Here is a 9,198-nt window from a genome sequence, read left to right as displayed (position 1 = left end):
CCTAGCAGATGGCATCTATCCGAGATGGTCGACATTTGTGAAGACGATCTCAAACCCTGCGGCAGGAGGCAAGAACGCCTGGTTTGCGAAAGTTCAGGAGGCTTGCAGGAAGGATGTCGAGCGGGCATTTGGTGTGATCCAATCTCGATTCGCTGTTGTTCGGTACCCCGCTCAGACCTGGTCCAAAGATCAAATGTGGGAGATTATGACTTGCTGTGTCATCTTGCACAACATGATCATCAAGAGCGAGCAAGAAGACCCAATGTTTGACACTGAACCATATTACAGGTAGGGTCCTCTAGCCGAAGTTGATCACCATCTACAGACAACTTAGACTGCCTATCTCAGTATGCGTCAGGAGATCCGAGACCCACAGGTGCATCATCAACTGCAGAAAGATCTGATTGAGCACCTATGGAGGCTCAAAGGGGACGCCGTGTGATGAAATACAAGTTTTTATTTGTTGAACTATATAATTTGTATTGAACTATTTGTTGTTGTACTATTTTGTTGAAGTATTTGATTTTTCTGTGATGAAATATGTGATAAGAAATAATTGTGTTGATAATTAAACGCCGAGACACGGCGAAACCACACCGAATATGGGCCTATTCTCGCCCATATGGGCCCTTTATTCGCCGAAATTAGGCTGCAAAGTGGGTCAATTTCAACGCCTGGAGGCAAGCTGGGGGCGACGACTGAACGCAAAACCGCCCCCGGCACCGATTGTATCGCCGGCTCGCCCCCAGGGAGCGATTTTTATGCGTCCTAGGGGGGCCTGGGGGGCCAACTGCTGGAGATGCCCTTATAAACATCGGTGTTGGTACAGAGCCGGCAGGGAGCGGCGTTGGGAAGCACGGTGTCCATGCTCAGCTCCATGCAGATCCAAGGTGTGGATCAGGCACACTGTCACATGCAACTGTGACTGGAGTGGGCGAAGCATGGAGTGGGAGCAGTGGCTGGTTTGTCTCCCTTGACTTGGGGCATGTCCATGTGGTGGGCGTCCGGTTTGGTGCGGACGACGAGGAGCCCACGCGTATCCACATGCCCCCTGGATCTGGCTCTCACGTCTCGTGACACCATTGACGCCGGTACCTATTCAATCCTGAACGTGTCTAGCTTGACCATGCATTTGCCCGCCCGCTGCCTGGCCCCCTTGAGCCCCAACACCATGTCTCCCGCTGTAAGACAATAAGTTTTGGGGGAACCAGCACAACCCTCTAGGGGTGGCTTATCTCACTATATATAATGGATGTGTTACAATACGTATATAATTACAGAAGCTATACATAGTCTAACACCCTTCCTCAATCTTAGCCACTTTCTAAAGAACTGAGAAGGGTAAGATTGCGCCTACAAGCCTCAAACTGTGGTAGAGGTAAAGCCTTAGTGAAGATGTCTGCAAGTTGATCCTTAGATGAGATAAACTTGATCTGGAGTTGCTTCTGTGATACACGTTCCCGTACAAAGTGATAGTCAACTTCAATGTGTTTCGTTCGGGCATGAAATACTGGATTTGCAGAAAGGTATGTAGCACCGATGTTATCACACCAAAGAATAGGAGGCTGTGGTTGAGACAAACCCAACTCCTGAAGCAAAGACTGCACCCAAATAATCTCTGCAGTAGCATTAGCCACAGCCTTGTACTCAGCTTCAGTACTGCTACGTGACACAGTAGCCTGTTTCCGAGCACTCCAGGCGATCAAATTAGGGCCAAAGAATACTGCATAACCCCCCGTGGATCGCCTGTCATCTGGGCTACCAGCCCAATCTGCATCAGAGAAGGCCGAAAGGACCCGAGAGGAAGTCGGCCGAATATGCATACCAAATGTCAGGGTGAACTGAACATAACGAAGAATGCGTTTAACAGCAGCCCAATGAGTATCTCTGGGAGCCTGAAGATACTGACAAACCCTGTTAACAGCATAAGAGATATCTGGTCTCGTGATCGTCAAGTACTGAAGTCCACCAACAATGCTCCTGTACTCTGTGGCATCCGCAGGAGACAAAAGCTCACCATCAACAGCTGTTATCTTGTCGGTAGACGACATGGGTGTGGTGGTCGGTTTGCACTTCAGCATGCCCGCTCTTTGTAACAACTCCAAGGAGTACTTCTTCTGCGTAAGGACAAGACCAGTAGCACGAGAAGTGACCTCAACTCCAAGAAAGTAGTGAAGCTTCCCAAGATCTTTGACCGCAAAATCAGCACCAAGAGAGCAGACAAGAGCATCAGCAGCATACTGAGAAGAGCTGACAAGGATAATATCATCGACATATACCAAAAGATACATAGTGACTTCTGGCTTCTGTAGAAGAAATAATGAAGTGTCAGCAGTGGACGGCACAAACCCATGAGCACGAAGGGCAGAGGCAAGGCGGGCATGCCAGGCACGAGGAGCTTGCTTCAAACCATATAGTGCTTTGGAGAGACGACAGATATAGTCAGGACGATCAGGATCAGAGAAACCAGGCGGCTGTTTCATATAAACCTCTTCCTCCAAAAATCCATGTAGAAAAGCATTCTGCACATCAAGTTGACGAAGTGACCAACCACGAGAAACAGCAATGGAGAGAAGAAGCCGAATAGTGGTAGGCTTGACGACAGGACTGAAGGTGTCCTCATAGTCAAGACCATGGCGCTGCCGAAAACCGCGAGCAACAAGTCGCGCTTTGTAACGCTCAATAGATCCATCCGAATGCTTCTTCACTTTGAATACCCATTTTGAGTCAATAACATTTACCCGTGGTGGTGGAGGAACGAGAGTCCATGTCTTGTTACGAAGGAGAGCATGAAACTCCTGCTCCATAGCCTCTCGCCAATGTGGAATGCGCAGGGCAGCCTGATATGAGCGAGGCTCAGAAGATGGATCCGCAACAGCAGCAGCCAAACAAGCAGCCAACCAAGCAACCGTACCATCCTTACGTTCCTTAGGTTTGAAAATGCCACTGCGACTGCGTGTATGTGGTCGGGACACAGGAACCACCGAGGTCGACGGAGCAGCCTGCAACGGGCTGGAGGACGGCGACGTTGACGAGTCAGCCGGTGACGAGGAGCCAGACACAGTAGCCTCGGGCTCGGTCGGCGAAGAAGGCCGGCCCACCGGCGAAACCGGCAGAGCAGACGAAGCAGCTGGCGACGCCGGCGTCACAGACCGGGCCGATGGCGAGCCCGGCATAGTGGGCCGTGGCGCGGCCGGTGTCGCGGGCCGATCCGCGGATGAAGGCGACGTGAGGACGGCGTCGCGGACCCGAGCTGCAGGCGAAGACGGCGTGACGGGCCGAGCCGCGGGCGAAGACGGCGTGACAGGCCGAGCCGCTGAAGACTCGGCGGCCGCTGGCGAAGAGGGCCGAGCCGCTGGAGACTCGGCGGTCGCTGGCGTAGCGGACCGAGCAGTGGAGATGCTCGGCGCGACGGGCTCTTCGGGTGACCATGCATGGGCACGCGAATCGATGCCATGCAACATAGGGCGATCGACGTGCCCATCAGAAGGCGGCGATGATGATGGTGAATCCTCCAACAGCTCCAAACGAGCCCCACGTCCGGTTCCTGCACCATGGTTAGGTAACAGCAAAGGAGAGTATGCAACATCATCAAATTGGTCAGAAGCAACAGAGGATGAATGCAGAGATGGTGGTTCGACAGTGGACACAGGAAGTTTGGCAAAGGGAAAAACATGCTCATCAAACACGACGTCCCGAGATATATAGACACGATTAGTGGGAACATGAAGACATTTGTAACCTTTATGAAGAGAGCTATAGCCAAGAAAAACACACTTCTTAGAACGAAACTCAAGCTTGCGCTTATTATATGGACGAAGATGCGGCCAGCAAGCACACCCAAATACCTTGAAAAAGGTATAATCAGGTTGTTCATTAAGGAGAACCTCAATGGGAGTCTTCATGTTTAAAACACGAGTGGGAGTACGGTTGATGAGAAAGCATGCAGTGGTGAAAGCATCACTCCAAAACCGAAACGGAACAGATGCATGGGCCAAAAGAGTAAGACCAGCTTCAACAATATGACGATGCTTACGTTCGACTGAACCATTCTGCTGATGTGTATGTGGACATGCTAAACGATGAGCTATCCCAAGCGACTGAAAGAAGGAGTTGAGGTTGCGATACTCGCCCCCCCAGTCCGACTGGACATGAACAATTTTGTGCTTGAGAAGACGTTCAACATGTTTTTGAAACTGAACAAAAATATCAAACACATCAGATTTGCGTTTAATAAGGTAAAGCCAGGTAAAGCGACTATAAGCATCAACGAAACTGATATAGTAATTATGACCACTGACAGAAGTCTGAGCAGGACCCCATACATCTGAAAACACAAGTTCTAAAGGATGTTTCACCTCACGACTGGACTCCGAAAAAGGAAGTTGATGACTCTTCCCCTGCTGACAAGCATCACACACTGCTACATCTTTATTACTAGACAAACTAGGAAGCTCATGACGACGCAAAATATGACGGACAATAGGTGTGGCCGGGTGACCAAGACGAGCATGCCACTGTGACGGAGAGACCCGAACTCCACTGAAAACACGGGCGACGCCAGGATGCTCCAGACGGTAGAGGCCCTGGCACAACCGCCCACTAAGAAGAATGTCCCTCGTGCCCCGATCCTTAATAAAAAGATCAAAAGGGTGAAATTCACAAAGCACATTATTATCACGTGTGAGTTTAGGAACTGAAAGAAGATTACGGGTCACAGATGGAACTCGAAGAACATTGCGAAGCTGAAGACTCCTATTGGCATGTCTAGTGAGAAGAGATGCTTGACCAATATGAGAGATGTGCATACCTGCTCCATTGGCGGTGTGGATCTTGTCGGAGCCATGATAGGGTTCACGAGTGTGAAGCTTCCCCATCTCGCTGGTCAGATGCTCTGTCGCCCCAGAGTCCATGTACCAGTGTGGATCGATGGAGTAGGACTGAGTGTGTCCCTGTTGCTTCTGCGGCGCGGGACGATCAGCCATGGCGACCTGACGGGCATTGTTGCGTGTATCTTTGCCGTCATTGCCAAGACCAAGGAAGCTTCGCTGGAAGCGCTTATGACACTTGGAGGCCCAGTGCCCATCGCGGCCACAAAGCTGGCACACACGTGGACCGCCAGCCCCCGGTAAGGTCGCAGTAGGTGGGGGGCCGAGGCGGGCGACGGTGGCAGCCCCAAGGGAGACCGGGGTGATGAAGAAGAGCGGCCACCCTTGGTGGCGGCGTTGGCCGAGAGGGAGCCAGTGCCCCTGGAGCGGCGTGTCTCGACCCGTTGCTCAGTGAGAAGGAGCCGAGAGAAAACCTCGTGTGCCAGCATGGGTGTCGAGTTGCCCCGCTCGTTGATGATCTCGACTAAGGCATCATACTCCTCATCAAGACCATTGACAATAAACGAGTTGAACTCGGAGTCGGTGAGGGGCTGTCCAATGGAGGCCAATGTGTCGGCGAGGCCCTTGACCTTGTTGTAGAACTCAGTGGCAGTGGAGTCAAGCTTCTGACACTCTCCAAGCTGACGACGGAGTGCAGAGACACGAGCCTGGGACTGCGCTGCAAAGGTTCGCTCAAGGATGGTCCAGGCCTCATGAGACGTCTTCGCGAAGACAACAAGTCCGGCAACTGCCGGCGAGAGCGACCCCTGGATGGAGGAGAGGTTCGCCTGGTCCTGCCCCGTCCAGACGCGATGGGCCGGATTGTAGACCGGACCGTGCACGCTGTCTACCAGTGCGGGTGGGCAGGGAAGCGATCCGTCGACGTAGCCTAGCAGGTAGTGACTCCCCAAGAGCGGGAGAACCTGCGCACGCCAGAAGATGTAGTTGTCGGCGGAGAGCTTGATGGTGATGAGATGACCGAAGTGAAACGGCGGCGGCGAAGACGATCCCATCGAGGGGGCTGCCTGGGGTGCAAACACCATGGAGGCAGCCGGAGGCACCGAAGCCGATGCGGGAGGAGGCGGGACCGCAGCCAGGGCGGACGCCGCAAAGCTCGCGGCCGGGTCGGACGCCGCAAGGCCCGCGGCCGGGGCGGACGCCGCCAACCCCGCCAGCGGGGCGGTGTGATCCGCTTGCGGCAGGAGCGGCGGGACGACGCCCGCGGAGTCCGCAGCGGACGGCGGCGCCGCGGTGTGGACCACGAGGTCGCGCCCAAGCGAGGGCGCCGGCGGCGTGGAGTAGACGGAGCCGATGCTCCTGGTCCCGATCGGAGCCGGAACGGCGACGACATCGAGTGGGAGGTTGAGCAGAGCCGCAAGAGAGGCCGGGAGGAACCCCGCAGTAGTGGAACCGGTGGTGGCGGCGCTCGACATGGCGGCGGTGAAGGCGGCGGCGGCTGCGGCGGCGGTGCGGGTATTAGGGTTTGGAAGCGAAAGCGATCGTAACCTAGCGTGATACCATGTAAGACAATAAGTTTTGGGGGAACCAGCACAACCCTCTAGGGGTGGCTTATCTCATTATATATAATGGATGTGTTACAATACGTACATAATTACAGAAGCTATACATAGTCTAACACCCGCTCACCACTCACCATGCATCAAACGTAGCCATCGGCCGCGGTGCCCCGCGCGCCTATATATACCGCACGCATCGGTCGCACGGTGTCGCCACCTGCCAGAGTACAGTAGCTAGCTGCTCCTAGCACAAGTTTTCAGCTGTGATCACGTAGTACAGGGAAAAAAGTCGACGAAGGGCGCCATGGAGCTGGAGCTGGGGCTTGCGCCGCCCAACCACGCGGGCCCGTGCGGGAAGAGGAGATCGGCGGAGGCGTTTGGCATCAAGAAGCCCGCGCTGCCACTCTTCCTGCGCGACGACGACGACGACGGTGACCACGGCAACGGCGCTGGCGACGCCCGCGACTGGGAGACGGACAGCAAGTGAGTGTTTCGTCGATGGTGTTCAATGCAATGCAATGCACGTAGGTGCGCGCCCTTCTCCTTCGTCAAACTGACCTGGCCGAGTGTAATTCGTGCAGGAGGAAGAGGCTGGTGTGGTGGCCGCCGGTGAAGAGCGCGCTCCGCCAGCGCAGCCGCAGCAACGGCGGCCACGTGAAGGTGAAGATGGAAGGGGTGCCCATCGGAAGGAAGGTGGACCTGTCTGGCCACGCCTCCTACGACGAGCTCCACCACACGCTCCACCTCATGTTCCCCTCCCCCGCTCACCAAGGTGATCCATACGCCGTCACCTACGAGGACGGGGACGGGGACTGGATGCTCGTCGGAGACGTGCCGTGGGAGTAAGTTGTGGTTTCTTAATTTCTTCTGCGTGCATTCCCCTCTCATTGCATACAACCGTTGGTGTCTCGACTAACAGTGAGGTGTCGAATCAATCTCTTGCAGGGACTTTGTCAGGTCGGCCAAGCGGCTCAAGATACTACAGTACTTGCCATTGCCAGTTGAGTTTGGGCGTCATGGATCTGCACCGGCCGCCGTGTGTGACTAGTTAGTTTTAGCTCACTGAATAACTTTTGTACATGTTGTCGTCATGTCGACCAGTATGGGACTTTCTAAGTTTCTCTCCCGGGTCCAATGTTTAGTATTTCGGCAACAGGACAAATTCAGACTTCACCATAGTGTCGGAAAATTATTTCAGAATTCGATCCATCGAAATTTACTCAATTTTTATGGATGTTGATTGAATTTGAATTTTGTTTGAAATTAGTGAATATGGCCTGGAATTTTGAGTTACAAATATTTCGGTAAAAGCGGAAATTACCAAAATATTGGAAAAACCGTTGAATTTTTTAACCATGCTCCTGTCTTTAGAGTTATTAACTGCAGTACTACTCAAAACCTCCTTTACACATGATGTGCAACAATCCGTTGTCCAAGTTGCCTCCAGAGATCTATTGCCTTTGTTCAATGATCTTTTCGCTGGTCAGCTTACAAGAAATGTTGGCACATTATTAAAGGAGATCTATTGCCTTTGTTCAATGATCTTTTCGCTGGTCAGCTTCACCTTTTTAAGCTGAATTTTGGGACGATAACACTTCTTCCCAAGAAGATAGAGGCAGTGCGGATTGACCAATTTCGGCCAATCTGTCTTCTTAATGTGAGTTTCAAAATTTTTACCAAGGTCGGAATGAATAGACTCACACAGATTGCGCATACTGTAGTGCAACCTACTCAATCTGCTTTCATGCCGGATAGGAACATTCTTGAAGGGGTGGTGGTCCTGCATGAAACGCTCCATGAAATTCACTCGAAAAAACTGGATGGAGTGGTTTTTAAGGTGGATTTCGAGAAGGCGTACGATAAAGTCAAATGGCCCTTTCTACAACAAGCCTTACATATGAAGGGTTTTGACGAAGCTTGGAGGCGCCAAGTTGAATCTTTCACGCAAAAAAGGAGTGTTGAAATTAAAGTGAATGACGATATAGGTCATTATTTCCAGACACACAAGGGCCTGAGGCAAGGTGATCCAATGTCTCCTATCCTCTTCAACATTGTTGTTGATATGTTGGCAATCTTGATAGGAAGGGCAAAGGAGGCAGGACAAGTAGGTGGCTTGGTGCCTCATCTTGTAGATGGTGGTGTGTCCATTCTGCAGTACGCCGATGATACAATCAATTTTATGGAGCACGACTTGGTTAAGGCGAGAAATATGAAGCTGGTATTGTGCCTATTTGAGCAATTGTCCGGTCTGAAGATCAACTTCAATAAAAGTGAGTTGTTCTGTTTTGGTAGAGCCAAAGAGGAACAAGATGCTTACAAGCAACTGTTTGGTTGCGATTTGGGGACTCTTCCGTTCACTTACCTTGGTATCCTCATTCACCATCGTAAGTTAACTAACAGTGAATGGAAGTGTATCGAGGATCGGTTTCAGAAGAAGCTGAGCTGCTGGAATGGCAAACTTATGTCGTATGGAGGCCGATTGATTCTTATTAATTCGGTGCTCACGAGTTTGCCTATATTTCTCTTATCCTTTTTTGAGGTTCCAGTTGGAGTTTGAAAAAGACTGGACTTCTATCGGTCTCGTTTCTTCTGGCAGAGCGATGAAACTAAGAGAAAGTATCGCCTAGCCAAATGGGATGTCATCTGCCGACCAAAAGACCAAGGGGGTCTTGGGGTTGAGAACCTTGAAGTTAAGAATAGATGCCTTCTAAGTAAGTGGCTTTATAAGTTATCTGCCGAGACTGAGGCAACTTGGGCGCAGATTCTTCGTAACAAGTATCTGTACTCTAAAACCTTGTCGCAGGTGACGGCTC

The 9,198-nt window shown here is 51.9% G+C and overlaps 1 protein-coding gene across 1 annotated transcript; it reads left to right on the top strand.

Annotated features, from left to right (window-relative positions):
* Nucleotides 1-6,689: 6,689 nt before the first annotated feature.
* Nucleotides 6,690-7,231, top strand: LOC123147749 (auxin-responsive protein IAA20-like). Its single transcript, XM_044567055.1, has 2 exons — nucleotides 6,690-6,868; nucleotides 6,967-7,231. The coding sequence occupies exons 1-2, from the start codon at nucleotides 6,690-6,692 to the stop codon at nucleotides 7,229-7,231; spliced, it is 444 nt and encodes a 147-aa protein (XP_044422990.1).
* The last annotated feature ends 1,967 nt before the right edge of the window (nucleotides 7,232-9,198 follow it).

Source organism: Triticum aestivum, chromosome 7A (assembly GCF_018294505.1).
Source record: "Triticum aestivum cultivar Chinese Spring chromosome 7A, IWGSC CS RefSeq v2.1, whole genome shotgun sequence".
NCBI lineage: Eukaryota > Viridiplantae > Streptophyta > Magnoliopsida > Poales > Poaceae > Triticum > Triticum aestivum.
The sequence above is the reverse complement of the archived record's forward strand: the minus strand, read 5'-3'. Positions and strand labels throughout refer to the sequence as shown.

Excerpts from the sequence above, each read along its gene's own strand:
- LOC123147749 (XM_044567055.1), top strand. The coding sequence starts at position 6,690 with ATGGAGCTGGAGCTGGGGCTTGCGCCGCCCAACCACGCGGGCCCGTGC. Across the intron at positions 6,869-6,966 it reads GACTGGGAGACGGACAGCAA|GAGGAAGAGGCTGGTGTGGT; the intron begins GTGAGTGTTTCG and ends TAATTCGTGCAG.